The sequence below is a fragment of the Oncorhynchus clarkii genome, chromosome 20 (genome assembly GCF_045791955.1).
Source record: "Oncorhynchus clarkii lewisi isolate Uvic-CL-2024 chromosome 20, UVic_Ocla_1.0, whole genome shotgun sequence".
In the NCBI taxonomy this organism is placed as follows: domain Eukaryota; kingdom Metazoa; phylum Chordata; class Actinopteri; order Salmoniformes; family Salmonidae; genus Oncorhynchus; species Oncorhynchus clarkii.
The window spans coordinates 9,714,889-9,741,222 of NC_092166.1; the positions used below are offsets into that span (position 1 = coordinate 9,714,889).

At 45.1% G+C, this 26,334-nt stretch overlaps 1 protein-coding gene across 1 annotated transcript in view; it reads left to right on the forward strand.

Annotated features, from left to right (window-relative positions):
• LOC139377244 (low-density lipoprotein receptor-related protein 8-like) overlaps nt 1–26,334 on the forward strand; it is a 166,253-nt gene that overhangs the window by 53,498 nt on the left and 86,421 nt on the right. Inside the window, exon 3 of the mRNA XM_071120250.1 lies at nt 14,706–14,828. Within this exon, the coding sequence (XP_070976351.1) occupies nt 14,706–14,828 (123 nt within the window). The remainder of the gene's footprint in view (nt 1–14,705; nt 14,829–26,334) is intronic.

Here is a 26,334-nt window from a genome sequence, read left to right on the forward strand (position 1 = left end):
CTGAGTAGGCCTGTGTTGTGATTTGTTATGACGGATAGGGACTTCCTGAGTAGGCCTGTGTTGTGATTTGTTATGACTGATAGGGACTTCCTGAGTAGGCCTGTGTTGTGTTATCATTGTGAGCATCCTATTCAATCTTGGTGTAGAATGGGGTGTATTCATTAGACGAAGACCGTAGCAAAACATTTTGCAATGAAAGCAATTGTTTCTATTAGACAAATGAAGGTGGGTCCCTTCCCGTTTCATTCCGTCTGGTTCTGTTTTTTTCTTCTTAGTGATGTCATGGTGTCCGGAACTCCAGCGAACAAATGTTAAAATAAACAGCAGTAGCAGAAAATATCAAAATCACTGTGTCTCTTCATGCCGGTGTTCTGATCAATAAATCATCAACCACCAGTCTGTCTCGGGCCTCTGTCTCGGGCCTCTGTCTCGGGCCTCTGTCTCGGGCCTCTGTCTCGGGCCTCTGTCTCGGGCCTCTGTCTCGGGCCTCTGTCTCGGGCCTCTGTCTGTCTGTCTGTCTGTCTGTCTGTCTGTCTGTCTGTCTGTCTGTCTGTCTGTCTCCTTTCTGTCTGTCTGTCCCTGTCTCTGTCTGTCTGCAGGTCTACTTGGGCTATTTTCTTCCCTAAACCAGTACAATAAGGACAGATCAACATGGAACCTCTGTGGACATTTTGTCGTAGTCTGTTCAATTATCTGAATAATGACTGTGCTGTGTTCCATTGCTGTTCAATTGGAATCACCTATTGGGTCATTCAGTCAAATCAATCAAATGTATTTATAAAGCCTTTTATAAAGGCCTTCAAATCAGAGGTTGTCACAACGTGCCCCATAAAGTAAACAATCAATCCATTTCCGCCAACTACTTTACAACAATTGATTCAAACCGAAAATATTTCAAGGATTGGAGGAGCTTCGCCTCAATATCCAACAACAATGTCCGCAAGATGTCTATGTTTCATGTACGAGGCCACGGAAATTACACTCTCGTCTTGATAAGGGTTTTATTCACTAGACTCCAAACATAAAACAGACCGGAACAGGAAGGGACTGCCGGAACAGGAAGGGACTGCCGGAACAGGAAGGGGCTGCCGGAACAGGAAGGGGCTGCCGGAACAGGAAGGGGCTGCCGGAACAGGAAGGGGCTGCCGGAACAGGAAGGGGCTGCCGGAACAGGAAGGGGCTACCGGAACAGGAAGGGGCTACCGGAACAGGAAGGGGCTACCGGAACAGGAAGGGACTACCGGAACAGGAAGGGCTACCGGAACAGGAAGGGACTGCCGGGAACTTGTCCAATAATAAACACTAGTTTTAGTTTTATAGTTACAAAACGTTTGGCAATGTTTTAGTACGGTATGCACTAAAGAATACATTCCTAATGTGCAAGTTATTCATGCAACTGTACCAGTACCACTGTAGCCATCAAGTCATTTCCAGTCCCTATGTAACCCAACAGGAGATGTTATGTTTCCTGTCTGGACAACAGTTACCCACTTCACTCTGGGCTAATGAGGCCATTTGTCTTCTGATGACTAAGAGAATGTGCTTCTCACTGCATTACCTGTTAGGTTCCCCGTGTTCTCCAATGGAAGACGTTGTAGCTCCCTTCAGTAACCACGAGCACAACCGTTCCTTGATTTTACCTGGCGTCTTTATTCTGTAGTTTTAGTCAGAATTATCACCTTCCGTGAGAACTATAAAGTAAATAAAAAATACAGTGAAGCACACTCTTACAACCTTAACTTACAAGTGACTTATTAGCTTGGTATAACTCTGAAGTGCTTACATACATAACACTTTAACCGGCGTTATAACGGGTTCAGGTTAAACACATGAATAAAGGAAAAAATACCTCATTGGCTGCTTATTACAGAAGGGAGGAAATCAAACCTCATTGGCTGCTTATTACAGAAGGAAGGAAATCAAACTTCACACTTATTATTCCTGGCATGAATTCACACTTCATCCTAACATACACTCTTCAACCTTTATGAACTACACCCGATGACATGAAAACTTAGCTAACGCAGCGCAGGATTGCCTTCCCTCCAAAAGTGTGTTGCTACAATAAGGATCCCCGTTACAACAGTATTAGCTACGTAGTTCCGCTTGTATTATCATTTCCCCCGCACAGCGGACACGTAAACAATTCAAACGAAAGACAACGACATAACCTGTAAGTCTGTCAGTTACAGACGTTGTCATTCATATTCTTCAAGGCAACAATGTTTTCTTTTAAATCCTTGGCTCAGTTTGGTGTGTGCGTGCATGCGTGCGTGCGTGGTGTTCTCTGTGATGATGCAACCGTCTGCACTTGACAGAATGTTGGTGGGGCGCTGCAGCGATAACCTAAAAAGCCCATATGCCACAAGGTGAGAGAAATTGTCATTGTTTTTGTGTTCTGTGTTGTTGGATGTGTGTCTTGGTCAATTTAGCTGAGAAAATTCAGACTTTGTCAATCTACCGCCCCAGCTGCCTAATCCTGCCTACTGGGCAGGCCGGCCCTGACACACACACTACCACACACACACTACCACACACACACTACCAAATGCACTACCACACACACACTACCACACACACACTACCAAATGCACTACCACACACACACTGCTACACACTACCACACACACACACTGCTACTACCACACGCTACTAGACACTACAACGCACAATACAACACACACTACTAGACACTACAACACACTACTAGACACTACTACACACTACTAGACACTACAACACACTACTAGACACTACTACACACTACTAGACACTACTACACACTACCACACACTACTAGACACTATTACACACTACTAGACACTACTACATACTACCACACACTGCTAGACACTACAACATGTCTATGGAACCCTGACCTGTTCACCGGACTTGCTACCTGTCCCAGACCTGCTGTTTTCAACTCTCTAGAGACAGCAGAGGAGCGGTAGAGATACTCTCAATGATCGGCTATGAAAAGCCAACTGACATTTACTCCTGAGGTGCTGACTTGTTGCACCCTCGACAACCACTGTGATTATTATTATTTGACCATGCTGGTCATTTATGAACATTTGAACATCTTGGCCATGTTCTGTTATAATCTCCACCCGGCACAGCCAGAAGAGGACTGGCCACCCCTCATAGCCTGGTTCCTCTCTAGGTTTCTTCCTAGGTTTTGGCCTTTCTAGAGAGTTTTTCCTAGCCACCGTGCTTCTACACCTGCATTGCTTGCTGTTTGGGATTTTAGTCTGGGTTTCTGTACAGCACTTTGATAAATCAGCTGATGTAAGAAGGGCTATATAAATCGATTTGAACACACTACTAGACACAACTAAACACTACTAGACACTACTAGACACTACAACACACTGCTAGACACGACAACACACTACTAGACACTACACCACACTGCTAGACACTACTAGACACTACTAGACACTACAACACACTACTAGACACTACAACACACTACACCACAATACTAGACACTACTAGACACTACAACACACTACTAGACACTACAACACACTACTAGACACTACAACACACTACTAGACACTACTAGACACTACAACACACTACATCACACTACTAGACACTACAACACACTACAACACACTACTAGACACTACACCACACTACTAGACACTACACATACACTTCTAGACACTAATACACACTACTAGATACTACAACACTCTCCTAGACACTACAATACATTCCTAGACACTACAACACGCTACTAGATACTACAACACACTACTAGACACTACAGTGCATTCCTAGACACTACAACACGCTACTAGACACTACTAGACACTACTAGACACTACAACACACTACTAGACACTACAACCGCTACTAGATACTACAACACGCTACTAGATACTACAACACACTACTAGACACTACTAGACACTACAACACGCTACTAGACACTACTAGACACCACTAGACACTACTAGACACCACTAGACACTACTAGACACCACTAGACACTACAACACGCTACTAGATACTACTAGACACTACAACACACTACTAGACACTACTAGACACTACAACACGCTACTAGATACTACAACACACTACTAGACACTACTAGACACTACAACACGCTACTAGATACTACAACATACTACTAGACACTACTAGACACTACTAGATACTACAACACGCTACTAGATACTACAACACACTACTAGACACTACAACACGCTACTAGACACTACACTACTAGACACTACTAGACACTACAACACACTACTAGACACTACAACACGCTACTAGACACCACTAGACACCACTAGACACTACTAGACACTACAACACACTACTAGATACTACTAGACACCACTAGACACTACTAGACACTACCACACACTACTACACACTACCACACACTACCACACACACCACTACTACACCACACTACTACACCACACACTACTACCACACACTACTACACCACACACTACTACACCACACTACCAAACAATACTACCAAACACTACTACGACACACACTACTACACCACACTACCAAACACTACTACCACACACTGCCACACACTACTACACACAGTACCACACACACTACCAAACACTACTACCACACACTGCCACACACTACTACACGCAGTACCACACACTACTACACACTACCACACACACTACCAAACACTACTACCACACACACTACTACACGCTACTACCACACGCACTACTACACGCTACTACCACACGCACTACTACACGCTACTACCACACGCACTACTACACCACACTACTACACCACACACTACTACATCACACTACCAAACACTACTACCACACACACCACTACTACACCACACTACTACACCACACACTACTACCACACACTACTACACCACACACTACTACATCACACTACTACACCACACACTACTACATCACACTACCAAACACTACTACCACACACACCACTACTACACCACACTACTACACCACACACTACTACCACACACTACTACACCACACACTACTACATCACACTACCAAACACTACTACCACACACTACTACCACACACTGCCACACACTACTACACGCAGTACCACACACTACTACACACTACCACACACTACTATTACACACTACTACACCACACTATCACACACACTACTATACACACTATCACACACACTACTATACACACTGCCACATAGTACCACACACTCCTTTACAGAAGGATGGAGTGATATAGGTTCAACACAGTGGAACGATGTTGACAATCTTCCCCCAGACACAATAGAGAGTGTTATCCACCTGGAGCTTCTCAAGTATTGTGTGCCCCTCCTCCAGGAGTCTTAATTAACATGGGTGAGTGGGCTCTGACGGGATGCTCATTTTGGAGCTGTCATTTCCCATTTGTGATTATTTTAGCCCTCGCTAACTGACGTGGCTCTTTCGTCTACTCTTGGATGGGTTTGTCTCACGGCACGTTGTCGTCACTGTTCAATTTCAGTTCTCTTGTCAACTGAAGTGTATTGGAACCTTAGACAGCCTGTGAAGGTTTGGATAATGGTGGAATGTGTGTATAGAATATCTTCGTGGCTAAGTTAAAGGGAGGTCATTGTAATCCTCAACATCTAGAGTTTAGATGATCACTTAATTTTTTTCCCAACGTCAGGTTTTTATAATTTGCATAAAACGATAGGCTGATGATGTCATACTGTCCTTCGGTCTGGAGGGATGAAACGCACATCATTTGGTGGGGTGCAGGGCAGAGAAAGGTCGCTATGAAAGAGATCGCTCTCTCTCTCTCTCTCCCCCCGTCTGTCCTTCGGTCCAGGGTGATCAAACACACATCATTTGGTGGGGTGCAGGGCAGAGAAAGGTCATCTAAAAGAGATTGAGCCCCCACACTCATAACCACCACGCACCTTTATTAATAAACACAAGGTTTCCATCTTCCTCGGGTCATATTGTCCTTCCCCAGCTCTGTGTTGAATAGTAGAGTAACTGTCTAAACCTTCCCCAGCTCTGTGTTGAATAGTAGAGTAACTGTCTAAACCTTCCCCAGCTCTGTGTTGAATAGTAGAGTAACTGTCTAAACCTTCCCCCGCTCTGTGTTGAATAGTAGAGTAACTGTCTAAACCTTCCCCAGCTCTGTGTTGAATAGTAGAGTAACTGTCTAAACCTTCCCCCGCTCTGTGTTGAATAGTAGAGTAACTGTCTAAACCTTCCCCCGCTCTGTGTTGAATAGTAGAGTAACTGTCTAAACCTTCCCCAGCTCTGTGTTGAATAGTAGAGTAACTGTCTAAACCTTCCCCAGCTCTGTGTTGAATAGTAGAGTAACTGTCTTAACCTTCCCCAGCTCTGTGTTGAATAGTAGAGTAACTGTCTAAACCTTCCCCAGCTCTGTGTTGAATAGTAGAGTAACTGTCTAAACCTTCCCCAGTTCTGTGTTGAATAGTAGAGTAACTGTCTAAACCTTCCCCAGCTCTGTGTTGAATAGTAGAGTAACTGTCTAAACCTTCCCCAGCTCTGTGTTGAATAGTAGAGTAACTGTCTAAACCTTCCCCCGCTCTGTGTTGAATAGTAGAGTAACTGTCTAAACCTTCCCCCGCTCTGTGTTGAATAGTAGAGTAACTGTCTAAACCTTCCCCAGCTCTGTGTTGAATAGTAGAGTAACTGTCTAAACCTTCCCCAGCTCTGTGTTGAATAGTAGAGTAACTGTCTAAACCTTCCCCCGCTCTGTGTTGAATAGTAGAGTAACTGTCTAAACCTTCCCCAGCTCTGTGTTGAATAGTAGAGTAACTGTCTAAACCTTCCCCAGCTCTGTGTTGAATAGTAGAGTAACTGTCTAAACCTTCCCCAGCTCTGTGTTGAATAGTAGAGTAACTGTCTAAACCTTCCCCAGCTCTGTGTTGAATAGTAGAGTAACTGTCTAAACCTTCCCCAGCTCTGTGTTGAATAGTAGAGTAACTGTCTAAACCTTCCCCCGCTCTGTGTTGAATAGTAGAGTAACTGTCTAAACCTTCCCCAGCTCTGTGTTGAATAGTAGAGTAACTGTCTAAACCTTCCCCAGCTCTGTGTTGAATAGTAGAGTAACTGTCTAAACCTTCCCCAGCTCTGTGTTGAATAGTAGAGTAACTGTCTAAACCTTCCCCCGCTCTGTGTTGAATAGTAGAGTAACTGTCTAAACCTTAAAACCTTAAAACCTTAAAGACCCCAGTAGAACTTGACTAGGGAAGACCCCCACAGAACTTGACTGGGGGAAGACCCCCACAGAATTTGACTGGGGAGGACCCCACAGAATTTGACTCGGGGAAGACCCCCACAGAACTTGACTGGGGAAGACCCCCACAGAATTTGTCTGGGGAAGACCCCCACAGAATTTGACTAGGGGAAGACCTCCACAGAATTTGACTAGGGGAAGACCTCCACAGAATTTGACTGGGGGAAGACCCCCACAGAATTTGACTGGGGGAAGACCTCCACAGAATTTGACTGGGGGAAGACCCCCACAGAATTTGACTGGGGGAAGACCCCCATTGAACTTGACTGGGGGAAGACCTCCACAGAATTTGACTGGGGGAAGACCCCCATTGAACTTGACTGGGGGAAGACCTCCACAGAATTTGACTGGGGGCGCAGTGGTTAAGGGCGCTGTACTGCAGCGCCAGCTGTGCCATCAGAGTCCCTGGGTTCGCGCCCAGGCTCTGTCGTAACCGGCCGTGACCGGGAGGTCCGTGGGGCGACACACAATTGGCCTAGCGTCGCCCGGGTTAGGGAGGGCTTGGTCGGTAGGGGTGTCCTTGTCTCATCGCGCACCAGCGACTCCTGTGGCGGGCTGGGCGCAGTGTGCGCTAACCAAGGTGGCCAGGTGCACGGTGTTTCCTCCGGCGCATTGGTGCGGCTTCCGGGTTGGATGCGCGCTGTGTTAAGAAGCAGTGCGGCTTGGTTGGGTTGTGTATCGGAGGACGCATGACTTTCAACCTTCGTCTCTCCCGAGCCCGTACGGGAGTTGTAGCGATGAGACAAGATAGTAGGTACTACAGCAATTGGATACCACGAAATTGGGGAGAAAAAGGGGTAAAATTCCCCCCAAAATTATATATATATATTTGACTGGGGAAGACCTCCACAGAATTTGACTAGGGGAAGACCTCCACAGAATATGACTAGGGGAAGACCTCCACAGAATTTGACTAGGGGAAGACCTCCACAGAATTTGACTAGGGGAAGACCTCCACAGAATTTGACTAGGGGAAGACCTCCACAGAATTTGACTAGGGGAAGACCTCCACAGAATTTGACTAGGGGAAGACCTCCACAGAATTTGACTGGGGGAAGACCCTCATTGAACCGAGACTCAACAAGCCATTATTGTCCTTGAAGGGGCAATATATAAGTTAAGTTGTCTTCTCTCTCTCTCTACGCCTTTCTCTCTAACCATCTCTTTTTGCTGTTCTTTCTCCATCTTTTCTCTCTCTCTCTCTCTCTCTACCCCTTTCTCTCTACTCATCTCTTCTCGCTGTTCTTTCTCCATATTTTCTCTCTCTCTCTCTCTCTCTCTCTCTCTCTCTCTCTCTCTCTACCCCTTTCTCTCTACTCATCTCTTCTCGCTGTTCTTTCTCCATCTTTTCTCTTTCTCTACCCCTTTCTCTCTACTCATCTCTTCTCGCTGTTCTTTCTCCATCTTTTCTCTCTCTCTCTCTCTACCCCTTTCTCTCTACTCATCTCTTCTCGCTGTTCTTTCTCCATCTTTTCTCTCTCTTTCTCTACCCCTTTCTCTCTACTCATCTCTTCTCGCTGTTCTTTCTCCATCTTTTCTCTCTCTCTCTCTCTCTCTCTACCCCTTTCTCTCTACTCATCTCTTCTCGCTGTTATTTCTCCATCTTCTCTCTCTCTCTCTCTCTCTACCCCTTTCTCTCTACTCATCTCTTCTCGCTGTTCTTTCTCCATATTTTCTCTCTCTCTCTCTCTCTCTCTCTCTACCCCTTTCTCTCTACTCATCTCTTCTCGCTGTTCTTTCTCCATCTTTTCTCTCTCTCTACCCCTTTCTCTCTACTCATCTCTTCTCGCTGTTCTTTCTCCATCTTTTCTCTTTCTCTACCCCTTTCTCTCTACTCATCTCTTCTCGCTGTTCTTTCTCCATCTTTTCTCTCTCTCTCTCTACCCCTTTCTCTCTACTCATCTCTTCTCGCTGTTCTTTCTCCATCTTTTCTCTCTCTCTCTCTCTACCCCTTTCTCTCTACTCATCTCTTCTCGCTGTTCTTTCTCCATCTTTTCTCTCTCTCTCTCTCTACCCCTTTCTCTCTACTCATCTCTTCTCACTGTTCTTTCTCCATCTTTTCTCTCTCTCTCTCTCTACCCCTTTCTCTCTACTCATCTCTTCTCGCTGTTCTTTCTCCATCTTTTCTCTCTCTCTACCCCTTTCTCTCTACTCATCTCTTCTCGCTGTTCTTTCTCCATCTTTTCTCTTTCTCTACCCCTTTCTCTCTACTCATCTCTTCTCGCTGTTCTTTCTCCATCTTTTCTCTCTCTCTCTCTACCCCTTTCTCTCTACTCATCTCTTCTCGCTGTTCTTTCTCCATCTTTTCTCTCTCTTTCTCTACCCCTTTCTCTCTACTCATCTCTTCTCGCTGTTCTTTCTCCATCTTTTCTCTTTCTCTACCCCTTTCTCTCTACTCATCTCTTCTCGCTGTTCTTTCTCCATCTTTTCTCTCTCTCTCTCTACCCCTTTCTCTCTACTCATCTCTTCTCGCTGTTCTTTCTCCATCTTTTCTCTCTCTTTCTCTACCCCTTTCTCTCTACTCATCTCTTCTCGCTGTTCTTTCTCCATCTTTTCTCTCTCTCTCTCTCTCTCTACCCCTTTCTCTCTACTCATCTCTTCTCGGTGTTCTTTCTCCATCTTTTCTCTCTCTCTACCCCTTTCTCTCTACTCATCTCTTCTCGCTGTTCTTTCTCCATCTTTTCTCTCTCTCTCTCTACCCCTTTCTCTCTACTCATCTCTTCTCGCTGTTCTTTCTCCATCTTTTCTCTCTCTCTCTCTCTACCCCTTTCTCTCTACTCATCTCTTCTCGCTGTTCTTTCTCCATCTTTTCTCTCTCTCTCTCTCTCTACCCCTTTCTCTCTACTCATCTCTTCTCGCTGTTCTTTCTCCATCTTTTCTCTCTCTATCTCTCTACCCCTTTCTCTCTACCCATCTCTCCTCGCTGTTCTTTCTCCATCTTCTCTCTCTCTCTCTCTCTCCCTCTCTACCCCTTTCTCTCTACCCATCTCTCCTCGCTGTTCTTTCTCCATCTTCTCTCTCTCTCTCTCTCCCCCTCTCCCCTTCACTTTCTAATATGAATCATCCCTAAGTGTTTTTGTGTATCTTTTGAGAATACTCTAGCAGTGTCGGCTGTGAACACTAATGAGTTGACAAGGCTTTTACGGAGGTGTTAGTTAAAGTCAGTCACACGCGATCATCTGTCCTCAACCCAACCAAACATTGCTTCCTGTGGCTCCCAATGAGAATATAATGGAATGTTCTGGAAAACCAACATGTTCTTAATGGCAGTTAAAGAGATTGTTCAGGAAAACCCACATTTTCTATACTGAACAAGAATAATAATGACAATATTTATGGCCCTGGCGGTGACACTTCTGGGCAAAGGCCTTGCAGCTAACAGAGAGAGAGAGTTATTTTTGGTCCTAACACTAGGGCTGTGACGATTATGGAATTTTGGGTAACGATTCATTGTCATGCAAATAAACACTGTTATTGTCACAATTGTCATTTTTGTTGTTAAATGGTTTGTGCTTGTAAGGCATGTTTGAAAATGAGCTACAACATACATACCTGATGAACACAACACAGTTTTGGTTACATCCCTGTCTTAAAAACAATGTGACGACCGCTTGGAGCGTTTGGAAATGATGCGTCTCCTCCTGACCGTGCTGTTCAGATGGTAAAATGATTACCAACTACCCCCTCCATGTGAACATGTACAACTGCCAGAGGTCTGTCAGTGTTTCAGTAGATGTTCTACTTTTTTGTTATTCTAACACTGTGTGAGAGACTTGGGTTCAAACTCAGGTTTCCTGTGTAACACTCGATTGTGTTACCCTGTTGAGCTAAAAACCTACGCATTTGCTCCGGGGAGACGACCCGTATTCAGGTCTCAGGCAAGGTTACTCAACTACCTCCATTTACCAACAGCCATAAATAAATACAGCAGGCCATCCACCTTTTACATCCACCCCTCTCTGTTTTACTTGGATATGAAGATAACAGGGTCTTGTTTGTATTGTGTGCTGAAGCGAGAAGGCCCACCTGAACGCCTTGTTCGTATTGTTGTGTCTCTGCCATTTTGAACATCTTAAGCACCTGTGTTGGGCTGTACTATCAGACAGAGACGGAGAGCGAGAGAGCAAGAGTCACCTGTCTCTGTACACACCAGGTCCTCTCAGCTCCAACTTTACCACTTTGGAGAGAGAAAACAACAACCTCACCATCCGTTGTAACCAGAAAGCCAAACTGAAAGCCTCTGAGTGGTTGATTGTATTAGACTAACTGCACTGCCAGTCCCATGGTTGTTGGGGTAATGGTCAAGGGAAACAGAATGGCTCTGTGTTGGGGTAATGGTCCAGGGAAACGGAATGGCTCTGTGTTGGGGTAATGGTCCAGGGAACTGGAATGGCTCTGTCCTCTGTGTTGGGGTAATGACCCAGGGAACTGGAATGGCTCTGTGTTGGGGTAATGGTCCAGGGAACTGGAATGGCTCTGTCCTCTGTGTTTGGGTAATGGTCCAGGGAACTGGAATGGCTCTGTCCTCTGTGTTTGGGTAATGGTCCAGGGAAATGGAATGGCTCTGTCCTCTGTGTTGGGGTAATGACCCAGGGAACTGGAATGGCTCTGTCCTCTGTGTTGGGGTAATGACCCAGGGAACTGGAATGGCTCTGTGTTGGGGTAATGGTCCATGGAACTGGAATGGCTCTGTCCTCTGTGTTTGGGTAATGACCCAGGGAACTGGAATGGCTCTGTCCTCTGTGTTGGGGTAATGACCCAGGGAACTGGAATGGCTCTGTCCTCTGTGTTGGGGTAATGACCCAGGGAACTGGAATGGCTCTGTCCTCTGTGTTGGCTGTGTTTGTGTTTTTAATGTGTGTGCCATGGGGAAAGCTGGGTCAGCTCCAGACCTGGATTCAAATACTACTTGAAATCCTTTGAAATACTTATTAAACCAGTGGTGGCTGGTGGCACTTTAAATGGGGAGGACAGGCTCACAGTAATTAACGGAATGGTCTCAAAATCAAACACCTGGTTTCCATGTGTTTCATAACACTGTGTTCATTCCATTCATTATTATTATTATGAGCCGTCCTCAGGATAGTCCCGAATGAATCGGAAATAATGATGAGTGACAAGGTTACAGACGCACAAATATCATACCCCAGTGCTGACAAGGTCAAAATCTGTTGTTCTGTCCCTGAGCAATTCAATTAACCCACCTTTCCTCGGGTGCCAAAGACGTGGATGTCGATTTAAGGCAGCACCCCGCAGCTACCTGATTCAGAGGGGTTGGGTTAAATGCGGAAGACACATTTCAGTTGTACAACTGACTAGGTATCCCCGTTTCCTTTCCCAAGACATGCTAACCTCTCATCATTACAATAACATTTTTAGGGGGGGTATGATATTTATGCCTCTAACTTTCTCACTCATCATTATTCATGATTCATTCAGGATTATCTGTAATCATGGTAGCATTCACATTAATGTAGAAGTGTTTAGAAATATATTCTTATTTACAATAAAAGTTAATCCAAAATGACATAATACATTATTTAACATTCGCACTGAGCTAAAGCTTAGAGCTGCCGCTTTTAAGGAGCGGGGCACAGAAACGTAACTGCAACTGGATCCTGGACTTCCTGCCGGGCCGCCCCAAGGTGGTAAGGGTAGGTAACAACACATCCGCCGTGCAGATCCTCAACACAGGGGCCCCTCAGGGGTGCGTACTCAGCCCCCTCCTATACTCCCTGTTCACTCATGACTGCACGGCCAGGCACGACTCCAACATCATCATTAAGTTTGCTGACGACACAACAGTGGTAGGCCTGATCACCGACAACGATGAGACCGCTTATAGGGAGGAGGTCAGAGACCTGACCGTGTGGTGCCAGGACAACAACCTCTCCCTCAACGTGATCAAGACAAAGGAGATTATTGTGGACGACAGGAAAAGGAGGACCGATGCACGCCCCTTTCTCATCGATGGGGCTGTAGTGGAGCAGGTTGAGAGCTTCAAGTTCGTAAACATCTTCTATCCCCAAGCCATAAGACTCCTCAACAGCTAATCAAATAGCTACCCAGACTATTTGCATTGCCCCCCCACCCCCCACCCCCCCCAACCTCTGGAACTCTGCTGCTACTCGGTTATTATCTATGCATAGTCACTTTAATAACTCTACCTACATGTACATATTTTCTCAATAACCTCGATACCGGTGCCCCAGCACATAGACTCTGTACCGGTACACCCTGCCCCGCTATTGTTATTTACTGCTGCTCTTTAATTATTTGTTATTCTTATCTTTTATCTCTTATTTTCTTCAAACTCCGTTGTTGGTTAAGGGCTTGTAAGTAAGCATTTCACTGAGGTTGTATTCGGCACATTTTACGCTTTGATTTGAGTCTTACGAATGTCCTGCTGTCCCATCTTCAGTTAGTATCACATAATAAAATGTCTTTATTCATAACTGTCGCTCACATGGTTATATGGTCATTTAACCAGCCCCGGCTTTGATTACTGCATAGCATGTGACTAATTAATGAGGTGAATTGTAGATGAAACTCCTGTTTTTATCTCTTTCTCCCGTTCTCTTGTTTTTTCTCTACCTCTCTTTCGTTCTCTCTCCTTTTCACCATCTCTATCTCTTCTTCTCACCATCTCAACATCTCTTTCTCTCTGTCCTTCTCACCATCTCTCTCTATCTCTCCTTCTCACCATCTCTCTCCGTCCTTCTCACATCTCTCTCTCTCTGTCCTTCTCACCATCTCTCTCTCTCTCTCCGTCCTTCTCACCATCTCTCTCTCTCTCTCTCTCCGTCCTTCTCACCATCTCTATCTCTCCTTCTCACCATCTCTCTCCGTCCTTCTCACCATCTCTCTCTCTCCGTCCTTCTCACCATCTCTCTCTCTCCGTCCTTCTCACCATCTCTCTTTCTCTGTCCTTCTCACCATCTCTCTCTCTCTCTCCGTCCTTCTCACCATCTCTCTCTCTCTCCGTCCTTCTCACCATCTCTCTCTCTCCGTCCTTCTCACCATCTCTCTCTCTCTCTGTCCTTCTCACCATCTCTCTCTCTCTCCGTCCTTCTCACCATCTCTCTCTCTCTCCGTCCTTCTCACCATCTCTCTCTCTCTCTCTCCGTCCTTCTCACCATCTCTCTCTCTCTCTCTGTCCTTCTCACCATCTCTCTCTCTCTCCGTCCTTCTCACCATCTCTCTCTCCGTTCTGCTCACCATCTCTCTCTCTCTCTCTCTCCGTCCTTCTCTCTCTCTCTCTCTCTCTCCGTCCTTCTCACCATCTCTCTCTCTCTTCGTTCTTCTCGCCATCTCTCTCTCTCTCTCTCCGTCCTTCTCGCCATCTCTCTCTCTCTCTCCATCCTTCTCGCCATCTCTCTCTCTCCGTCCTTCTCACCATCCATATCTCTCTCTGAGTAGCCAGGAAGACGTGTGCCCCAGCAGAGTTTGCCTGTGCTAACGGCCAGTGTGTACCAGGCCGCTGGCGCTGTGACGGGGAACCAGAGTGTCCCGACGGCTCGGATGAGGCAGACGCCACCTGCAGTAAGTCAGAGCTCCAGTGGTTTCCCCATTCATAGTCACCTAACCACACTCACCCAACTCAAACACTCATCAACGCTTCCCCAGTCTGTCAACCACTCCACAAGCACACAGCCGTCCATGGTCGCTCACTCACTCAACCAACCACCCTTACATGGTCACCTGACCATCTATGTACAGTTGAAGTGGGAAGTTTACATACACCGTAGCCAAATACATTTAAACTCAGTTTTTCACCATTTCTGACATTTAATCAGAGTAAAAACTCCCTGTCTTAGGTCAGTTAGAATCACCATAGCAGAAAAAAAAAATTATTTCAGCTTTTATTTCTTTCATCACATTCCCAGTGGGTCAGAAGTTTACATACACTCAATTAGTATTTGGTAGAATTGCCTTTAAATTGTTTCACTTGGGTCAAACGTTTCATGTAGCCTTCCACAAGCTTCCCACAATAAGTTGAGTGAATTGTGGCCCATTCCTCCTGACAGAGCTGGTGTAACTGAGTCAGGTTTGTAGGCCTCCTTGCTCACACACACTTTTTCAGTTCTGCCCACAAATTGTCTATAGGATTGAGGTCAGGGCTTTGTGATGGCCACTCCAATACCTTGACTTTGTTGTCCTTAAGCCATAACTTTGGAAGTATGCTTGGGGTTATTGTCCATTTGGAAGACCCATTTGTGACCAAGCTTTAACTTCCTGACTGATGTCTTGAGATGTTGCTTCAATATATATTCACATAATTGTCCTGCCTCATGATGCCGTGTATTTTGTGAAGTGCACCAGACCCTCCTGCAGCAAAGCACCCCCACAACATGATGCTGCCACCCCCATGCTTCACGGTTGGGATGGTGTTCTTCGGCTTGCAAGTCTCCCCCTTTTTCCTCCAAACATAACGATGGTCATTATGGCCAAACAGTTCTATTTTTGTTTCATCAGACCAGAGGACAATTCTCCAAAAAATAAGATCTTTGTCCCCATGTGCAGTTGCAAAACGTAGTCTGGCTTTTTTATGGGGGTTTTGGAGCAGTGGCTTCTTCCTTGCTGAGCGGCCTTTCAGGTTATGTCGATATAGGACTCGTTTTGCTGTGGATATAGATCATTTTGTACCTGTTTCCTCCAGCATCTTCACAAGGTCATTTGCTGTTTTTCTGGGATTGATTTGCACTTTTCGCACCAAAGTACGTTAATCTCTAGGAGACAGAACGCGACTCCTTCCTGAGCGGTATGACGGCTGCGTGGTCCCATGGTGTTTATACTTGCGTACTATTGTTTGTACAGATGAACGTGGCACCTTCAGGTGTTTGGAAATTGCTCCCAAGGATGAACCAGACTTGTGGAGGTCTACAAATGTTTTTCTGAGGACTTGGCTGATTTCTTTTGATTTTCCCATGATGTCAAGCCAAGAGGCACTGAGTTTGAAGGTAAGCCTTGACATACATCCACAGGTACACCTCCAATTGACTCAAATTATGTCAATTAGCCTATCAGAAGATTCTAAAGCCATGACATCATTTTCTGGAATTTTCCAAGCTGTTTAAAGGCACAGTCAACTTAGTGTATGTAAACTTCTGACCCACTGGAATTGTGATACAGTGAAATATAAGTGAAATAATCTGTCTGTAAACAATTGTTGTAAAAATTACTTGTGTCATGCACAAAGTATATGTCCTAACCTACTTGCCAAAACTTTAGTTTGTTAACAATAAATGTGTGGAGTGGTTGAAGAACAAGTTTTAATGACTCCAACCTAAGTGTATGTAAACTTCCGACTTCAACTGTACCTATTCAGTGACGCTGCGTTTACCCTGACTTCTCCTTCTCTCTGCTCTATCCCTCTACCTCTGTATGCTCTATCCCTCTACCTCTCTCTGCTCTATCCCTCTACCTCTGTCTGCTCTATCCCTCTACCTCTCTCTGCTCTTTCTCTCTGCTCTATCCCTCTACCTCTCTCTGCTCTTTCTCTCTGCTCTATCCCTCTACCTCTCTCTGATCTTTCTCTCTGCTCTATCCCTCTACCTCTCTCTGCTCTTTCTGTCTGCTCTATCCCTCTACCTCTCTCTGCTCTATCCCTCTACCTCACTCTGCTCTATCTCTTCCTCTCTCTGCTCCTACTTGTCTGTTTCTTGGAAGCTCGTCAAATTAATGCTCTCCAAAACATTCCCAGAAATATTGGTACCAAAGTTGATTCATAGTCCTAGCATCAATAGGGCCAGAGAGCATATTAATATCCTAACCAACTACTGTTCAGATCATCAGACCTCTGCACTAGAAAGGCTAAAAGGCTGAATAATTACAGCTCGATTCTTCACACTCACACCCTATCTGAATATTATGTAGCTCCGTTTCTCTCCGCTCCGATGTGCCAGCCAGCCAGACAGCATCTAATTTGGCTTTTGAAGCCGAGACTCTGTGTTTGTAATTTTCCCTGCTACTCCACTTGGGCACCGGTTCAGCCGCCTCTCACTCACGCCACCAGCAAGGGCCTTCACCTCGCCTCGCCCACACACTTCCCCACTAGACCAGTGTCTGATGTTGGAGAGAGGCAGGAGGTGTAGCCTGATCACTGCCAAGCACTTAGAGGTGTAGCCTGATCACTGCCAAGCTCTTAGAGGTGTAGCCTGATCACTGCCAAGCTCTTAGAGGTGTAGCCTGATCACTGCCAAGCTCTTAGAGGTGTAGCCTGATCACTGCCAAGCTCTTAGAGGTGTAGCCTGATCACTGCCAAGCTCTTAGAGGTGTAGCCTGATCACTGCCAAGCTCTTAGGTGTAGCCTGATCACTGCCAAGCTCTTAGGTGTAGCCTGATCACTGCCAAGCTCTTAGAGGTGTAGCCTGATTTCATTTAGGCAATGTCAGACTGACTGAGACCGATTTCCCTCCTCTCCCCATCTACTCGTGCTCATCCGGGAGTAGGGGAAGGGCAAGGGGAGACGTTTACGGCTTGTCTGGACTGAGCTGGGCCACAGGTTTGGGGAGATCAAAGGGGTTCTGAATTATTCCATTTCACGTGAGTCATGGTGTGGACTGGAGACAAGCTCAGTGTCTTTTCAAGCAGATCATTTGGAAGAATTGCATTAAGATGTTATTCTAAATGTATCTGATTGACATTAAAAGTCAGCACTTGTTTCTGTTGTACCAGCTGTTGTACGAGACCCAATTCAACAGAGACCGGAGATATTCGAGCCTGGGTCAAAACCAATACTGGAGCTACAGTGCATTCAGAAAGTATTCAGACCCCTTGACTTTTCCCACATTTTGTTACGTTACAGCCTTATTCTGAATTGGATTAAATAAAACATTGTCCTCATTATTCTACACACAATACCTCATAATGACAAACTGAAAACAGGTTCTTAGAAATGTTTGTAAATTATTATTTTTTAAACATAGCTTATTTACATACGTATTCAGACCCTTTGCTATGCGACTCGAAGTTGAGCTCAGGTGCATCCTGTTTCCATTGATCATCCTTGAGATGTTTCTACAATTTGATTGGAGTACAGCTGTAGTACATTCAATTGATTGGACATGATTTGGAAAGGCACACACCTGTTTGTATAAGGTCCCACAGTTGACAGTGTATGTCAGAGCAAAAACCAAGCCATGAGGTCGAAGGACTTATGCGTAGAGCTCTGAGACAAGATTGTGTCGAGGCATAGATCTGGGGAAGGGTACTAAAACATTTCTGTAGCATTGAAGGTCCCCAAGAACACAGTTGCCTCCATCATTCTTAAATGGAAGAAGTTTGGAAACATCAAGAATCTTCCTAGAGCTGACCACCTGGCCAAACTGAGCAATCAGGGGAGAAGGGCCTTGGTCAAGGAGGTGACCAAGAACCCGATGGTCACTCTGACAGAGCTTCAGAGTTCCTCTGTGGAGATGGGAGAACCTTCCAGAAGGATAACCATCTCTGCAGCATTCCACCAATCAGGCCTTTACAGTAAAGAGTGTCCAGACGAAAATCACTCTTCAGTAAAAGGCACATGACAGCCCGCTGGGAGTTTGCCAAAAGGCCCCTAAAGGACTCTCAGACCATGAGAAACAAGATTCTCTGGTCTGATGAAACCAAGATTGAACTCTTTGGCTGGAATGCAAGCGCCACATCTGGAGGAAACCTGGCACCATCCCTACGGTGAAGCATGGTGGTGGCAACATCATGGTATGGGGATGTTTCTCAACAGCAGAGACTGGGAGACTAGTCAGGATTGAGGGAACGATGAACGGCGCAAAGTACAGAGAGATCCTTGATGAAAACCTGCTCCAGAGGCCTCAGGACCTCAGACTGGGGTGAAGGTTCACCTTCCAACAGGACAACGACCCTTCGCACACAGCCATGACAACGCAGGAGTAGCTTCTGGACAAGTCTCTGAATGTCCTTGAGTGGCCTAGTCAGAGCCAGGACTTGAACCCGATCAACAAAGTACTGAGTAAAGGGTCTGAATACTTATGTAAATGTGACATTTCTGCAAACCTGTTTTTGCTTAGTCATTATGGGGTATTGTGTGTAGATTGATGAGAGAAAAAAACGATTTCATAAATTTTAGAATAAGTCTATAACGTAACAAAGTGGAAAAAGTCAAGGGGTCTGACCGAGACCACAGCTATTCCAGACATGTCAAGACCAAGGGGGTTCGAGTCCGAGTCAGGACTGAGACCAAGGGGGGTTCGAGTCCGAGTCGGGACTGAGACCAGTGCAATCTGGTACCCATTCACGTTTTAATCTTGTGATTGGTTGATGGCACAGGCCTACAAAGTTTGTCATTGAGCTTGCTATTTAAAAGGAATTTGCATGCATTTACCACAGCAGAAAGGGAATTGGAAAAAGCTCATTTAATCTTAGAAAAATATTTTCCTAATTTTGTACTGCTTTATCAAGTTGAGGGGATGTGTGTGGGCCGTTATCGCATGAATAATGTATGAAGCACAGAACAGCCGACAAGTCGCTAATATTAATGTCACCCTCAAAAGTTTGTGAGGACGAGTTAGAGGAAGAGACAGGGACCTCCAAAGGATAACGTGTTTGCATTGGAAATCCAATTAAATATGAATAAGGGAGAGATTTTGTCTTTGTGTGAAGATCACAATAAAAAAAAGTCTATTTAAATGGAAATCCTACATGGTAAAATCTTTGAGATTGAGGCCCAAAGATTTGGGCACCAAAATTCAGTCTGCGGGCCTGTTCTTTATCAAAGTCATTACATGTATTATTTCTGCTCTTGACAAAGAGCTGAATAATAAACCAATACAGATTCAATCTTGTCTGTATGCTGATGTAGTACAAGAGGAGGGCCTACAACTCATGTTCAAATACTACAACTCTCCATTCAATGAACATGAATCACTTATGGATTCCTATTCTATAGTTAGCAGGTTTAAACCATTATACTTGGTTTCCATGGCTACTGTACATCAAATGATTGTCCCCCACCATGATGGAGAAGGATTTTACGTTAGTCACACATAATATCTCAGACAACTCTTGCCCCCGATTTTGACCAACCTTGGATGAATGATGCATCTAGCCAGGGATTTACAAAGCCAGGGATTTTACAACGTTTCACCGATTGGCCCAAAGGGGGCGCTATAGTAATCGACTGATATTCCAAACTTTGAACAAGAATATTTCCTGTCTCGTTTGAGCTACGGTCATGACATTTTTGTACATGTATGCATCTCCTCATAAGAAACACGTTTCCCACGAGGATCCATAAGCTCCTCCCATTCATATCAAGGTGAACATTTTGAAACGCTGGACCATCAATAAGACGTGTTCTTTCTCTCATTAATCCACCCAACAAGTTTGAATAATTGTCACTAATTGTCCCAAGGCGGGGGCGCTGCATCATTCGTGGGGGGGGGCATGTTTACTGTTGCCTTGTTACTCTTGGTTCGACGGCTGTACATGAACCAGCCATTTTCAGTCATTTACACTCCTCTTTCAAAATGGAGAAATACATGTCATTCCTCTCAAGGTTGAGAATGGAACAAATCCACTGTTTCTAACTCCTAGTCCACATGATGGCGTCCACGTTAGGACGTCCTGAGTGGCTTTTTCCCCGAAAAGGTAGTAGATCATACACAGCTGGCCCTCAGAGAGCGGCTCCCATGGTCACAGTCGCATTAAAATGGATGGGGAAGCGAGCGACTGGAGAGCCATCTGTGTTTCTGTGTACTGTACGAAAAGGCACCCTGAGAGACAGGAAACCTGTTCATTACGCCACGGTGAACGTCTCTTCGTCAAAATAACATGTTTCTCTCATCTCCTTGTTGAACTCGTCAACCTGTTGTGTCAGAAGCGCATTATTAGCGAACGCTCTGAACCGATTTTGATGGACTTTCAGTAGAACTATGAGAATTAATTAATGTCATTTAGTAAGAAACATTGAACTTCTGATATGCTACAAATTGAAAAATATAGCGTGAAAGAAGTGTCAGAAGGCTCGACAATAACAAAAAACGGCAAATTAGCGCTGCAAATAAGGCTAGTGGCCCTGTGTGACGCTCAGTCCTTAAACTATAGAGTGTTGCCATGACAACTTCACACTTCGAGCAGAAGCCCAGATGCCAAAAAGTGGCACCTCTTGCTGTAATTTACAACATATTTAGCCCAGGGACGGTGTTTGTTTGAAGTTTGTATTTCTCTTCTGTTGGTGCCAGGCAGAGACCTACGGTATGTTTGCAGTCTGTGATAGTGGATCCCCTGTTTTACATCTGTTAATGCTAATTAACATACAGCGCACACACCTTCCACCACGCTCCAATTACACTGAAGCTTGATGAGGTTTGAAGCATGCTGTGCTCTTCTTGTCTCTCTGTTTGTCTCTCTCTCTCTCTCTGTCTCTGTCTCTCGCTCTCTGTCTCTCTCTCCCTGTCTATCGCTCTCTCTCTGTCTCCTTGTCTCTCTCTCTCTCTCTCTCTCTCTCTCTCTCTCTTGCTTAGGGGACTCTTCTCCAGGTTCATCTCTCTGTAGGTGATGGCTTTGTTATGGAAGGTTTGGGAATCGCTTCCTTTTAGGTGGTTGTAGAATTTAATGTCTCTTTTCTGGATTTTGATCATTAGCGGGTATCGGCCTAATTCTGCTCTGCGTGCATTATTTGGTGTTTTACATTGTACACAGAGGATATTTTTGTAGAATTCTGCATGCAGGGTCTCAATTTGGTGTTTGTCCCATTTTGTGAAATCTTGGACCCCAGACCTCACAACCATAAAGGGCATTGGGCTCTATGACTGATTCAAGTATTTTTAGCCAGAACCTAATTGGTATGTCGAATTTTATTGTCCTTTTGATGGCATAGAATGCCCTTCTTGCCTTGTCTCTCAGATCGTTCACAGCTTTGTGGAAGTTACCTGTGGTGCGGATGTTTAGGCCAAGGTATGTATAGTTTTTTGTGTGCTCTAGGGTAATGGTGTCTAGATGGAATTTGTATTTGTTGTCCTGGTGACTGGACCATTTTTGGAACACCATTATTTTGGTCTTACTTAGATTTACTGTCAGGGTTCAGGTCTGGCAGAATCTGTGCAGAATATCTAGGTGCTGCTGTAGGCCTTCCTTGGTTGGTGATAGAAGCACCAGATCATCAGCAAACAGTAGACATTTGACTTCAGATTCTAGTAGGGTGAGGCCTGGTGCTGCAGACTTTTCTAGTGCCCGTGCCAATTCGTTGATATATATGTTGAAGAGGGTGGGGCTTAAGCTGCATCCCTGTCTCACCCCACGGCCCTGTGTGAAGAAGTTTGTGTTTTTTGCCAATTTTAACCACACACATGGATTTTATAATGTTGTATGTTTTACCCCCAACACCACTTTCCATCAATTTGTATAGCAGACCCTCATGCCAAATTGAGTCGAAGGCTTTTTTGAAATCAACAAAGCATGAGAAGACTTTGCCTTTATTTTGGTTTGTTTGGTTGTCAATTAGGGTGTGCAGGGTGAATACATGGTCTGTTGTACGGTAATTTGGTAAAAAGCCAATTTGACATTTGCTCAGTACATTGTTTTCATTGAGGAAATGTACGAGTCTGCTGTTAATGATTTTCCCAAGGTTGCTGTTGACGCATATGCCACGGTAGTTATTGGGGTCAAATTTGTCTCCACTTTTGTGGATTGGGGTGATCAGTCCTTGGTTCCAAATATTGGGGAAGATGCCAGAGCTAAGAATGATGTTAAAAAGTTTTAGTATAGCCAATTGGAATTTGTTGTATGTATATTTAATAATTTCATTAAGGATAACATACAGGCCTTTTTGGGTTGGAGGGTTTTTATTTTGTCATGTAGCTCATTCAAGGTAATTGGAGAATCCAGTGGGTTCTGGTAGTCTTTAATAGTTGATTCTAAGATTTGTATTTGGTCTTGTATATGTTTTTGCTCTTTATTCTTTGTTATAGAGCCAAAAAGATTGGAGAAGTGGTTTACCCTACATCTCCATTTTGGATAGATAATTCTTCTTGTTGTTGTTTGTTTAGTGTTTTCCAATTTTCCCAGAAGTGGTTAGAGTCTATGGATTCTTCAATTACATTGAGCTGATTTCTGACGTTCTGTTCCTTCTTTTTTCATAGTGTATTTCTGTATTGTTTTAGTTATTCACCATAGTGAAGGCGTAGGCTCAGGTTTTCTGGGTCTCTATGTTTTGGGTTGGACATTTTTGCCATTGGTCATTGTTGTTCATTTTCTTTGGTTTTCTGTTTGAGTTTTTTGGATTTGATAGGGAAGCTGAGAGGTCAAATATACAGTTAAGATTTTCTACTGCCACGTTTACACCTTCACTATTACAGTGGAACGTTTTCCCCAGGAAATTGTCTAAAAAGGATTGAATTTGTTGTTGCCTAATTGTTTTTTGGTAGATTTCCAAATGGCATTCCTTCCATCTATAGCATTTCTTAATGTTACTCAGTTCCTTTGGCTTTGATGCCTCGTGATTGAGTATTGCTCTGTTCAGGTAGACTGTGATTTTGCTGTGGTCTGATAGGGGTGTCAGTGGGCTGACTGTGAACGCTCTGAGAGACTCTGATAAAGTAGCCTACAGTACTACTGCCAAGAGATGAGCTATAGGTGTACCTACCATAGGAGTCCCCTCGAAGCCTACCATTGACTATGTACATACCCAGCGTGCGACAGAGCTGCAGGAGTTGTGACCCGTTTTTGTTGGTTATGTTGTCATAGTTTTGCTTAGGGGGGCATATGGGGGAGGGAATGCTGTCACCTGCAGGCAGGTGTTTGTCCCCCTGTGTGCTGAGGGTATCAGGTTATTGTCCGGTTCTGGCATTTAGGTCGCCACAGACTAGTACATGTCCCTGGGCCTGGAAATGATTGATTTCCCCCTCCAGGATGGAGAAGCTGTCTTCATTAAAGTGTAGGATTCTAGTGGGGGGGATATAGGTAGCACACAGGAGGACATTTTTCTCTGTTATGATAATTTCCTTTTGAATTTCTAGCCAAATGTAAAATGTTCCTGTTTTGATTAATTTAACGGAGTGAGTTAGGTCTGCGCTATACCAAATTAGCATACCCCCTGAGTCCCTTCCCTGTTTCACACCTGGTAGTTTGGTGGATGGGACTACCAGCTCTCTGTAACCTAGAGGGCAACCAGTGGGTCCATCTCCTCTATACCAGGTTTCTTGCAGGATGAAAATGTCAGTTTTACCGATTTCTTTGGTGAAGTCCAGGTTCCTGCTCTTTAGGCCAAAGGCAGATGACCTCAGGCCTTGGATATTCCAGGATGAGATAGTGAAGGCTTTGTGTTCCATAAAGTGTCCAATGTTGTTGGTCGTGTGGTTTGGCCTCAGGCCAGTAAGTGTGAGCAGAGCCTGCTGAGCATCTGGTTGGCTTGGGCTAGTGTAAGAGTGGCCTGTTTTCCCGCTCACTGCCTGGGCGTATGTGTGACTTCCATGTTGAGGCCCTCTTTGCGGGGGTGGGGTGCATGGAATGGGCAGGAGGGGCATAGGTCTGATCTGAGGGGGCCTAAATGGGGTCTCTCTCTCTCCCTGTCTCTCTGTATCTCTATCTCCCTGTCTCTGTCTCTCTGTCTCCCTGTCTCTGTCTCTCTCTCCCTGTCTCTCGGTCTCTGTCTCTCTCTCTGTCTTTCTCGCTCTGTCTCTCGCTCGGTCTCTCGCTCTCTGTCTCTCTGTCTCTCTCTCCTTGTCTCTCGGTCTCTCTCTCGCTCTCTATCTCGCTCTCTGTCTCTCGCTCTCTGTCTCTCGCTCTCTGTCTCTCGCTCTCTGTCTCTCGCTCTCTGTCTCTCGCTCTCTCTCTCGCTCTCTGTCTCTCGCTCTCTGTCTCTCGCTCTCTGTCTCTCGCTCTCTGTCTCTCGCTCTCTCGCTCTCTCTCCCTCGCTCTCTCTCTCTCGCTCTCTCTCTCTCGCTCTCTCTCTCGCTCTCTCTCTGTCTCTCTCTCTCTCTCTCCCTGTCGTTCTCTCTCTCTCTGTCTCTCTGTCTCTGTCTCTCTCTCCTTGTCTCTTGGTCTCTGTTTCTCTGTCTCTCTCTCCTTGTCTCTTGGTCTCTGTTTCTCTGTCTCTCTCTCTGTCTCTGTCTTTCTCTCTCTCGTTCTCTTTTCCTCTATATCTGTGTACACAGACAGAAAAGCCCTAGATCTGTGTCAGCCTAGATCATTGTAGTGCAGTGAGTTGTCTCATAATTACACACTGGAGTAGCGTTACACTGACACATGAAAGATTAAGGCTGGGGCTTTGGCTGAGCGGGTTAGTTACTCAAAAGTACTGAAAAATAAATGGCTCTCTGTGGAGATTCACTTGAAATAGTTTTCCTAGTGATGTATAGTGGAATTACAGAGGATCAACAGATACCATTGTATCTGTGTATTTATTACTGTAGAAATATTGATCTGTTCTCGTGTTCACTGTTCCAGAACATTAAAAAGGACTCCCATGTCAGAACAGTGAGGAGGACTCCCATGTCAGAACAGTGAGGAGGACTCCCATGTCAGAACAGTGAGGAGGACTCCCATGTCAGAACAGCGAGGAGGACTCACATGTCAGAACAGTGAGGAGGACTCCCATGTCAGAACAGCAGAAAGGACTCCCATGTCAGAACAGTGAGGAGGACTCCCATGTCAGAACAGTGAGGAGGACTCCCATGTCAGAACAGTGAGGAGGACTCCCATGTCAGAACAGTGAGGAGGACTCCCATGTCAGAACAGTGAGGAGGACTCCCATGTCAGAACAGTGAGGAGGACTCCCATGTCAGAACAGTGAGGAGGACTCCCATGTCAGAACAGCAGAAAGGACTCCCATGTCAGAACAGTGAGGAGGACTCCCATGTCAGAACAGTGAGGAGGACTCCCATGTCAGAACAGCAGAAAGGACTCCCATGTCAGAACAGTGAGGAGGACTCCCATGTCAGAACAGCAGAATGGACTCCCATTTCTCTTCATATCTCTATTCAGTTCCACATCCAGGAAGTTCAGCTTTACAGCCTGATTTGAAATTTAACCTTTAACCTGACCTTTACATTAGTATCACGGAATCTATAACATTTCAGTTTTACAGACAGGATGA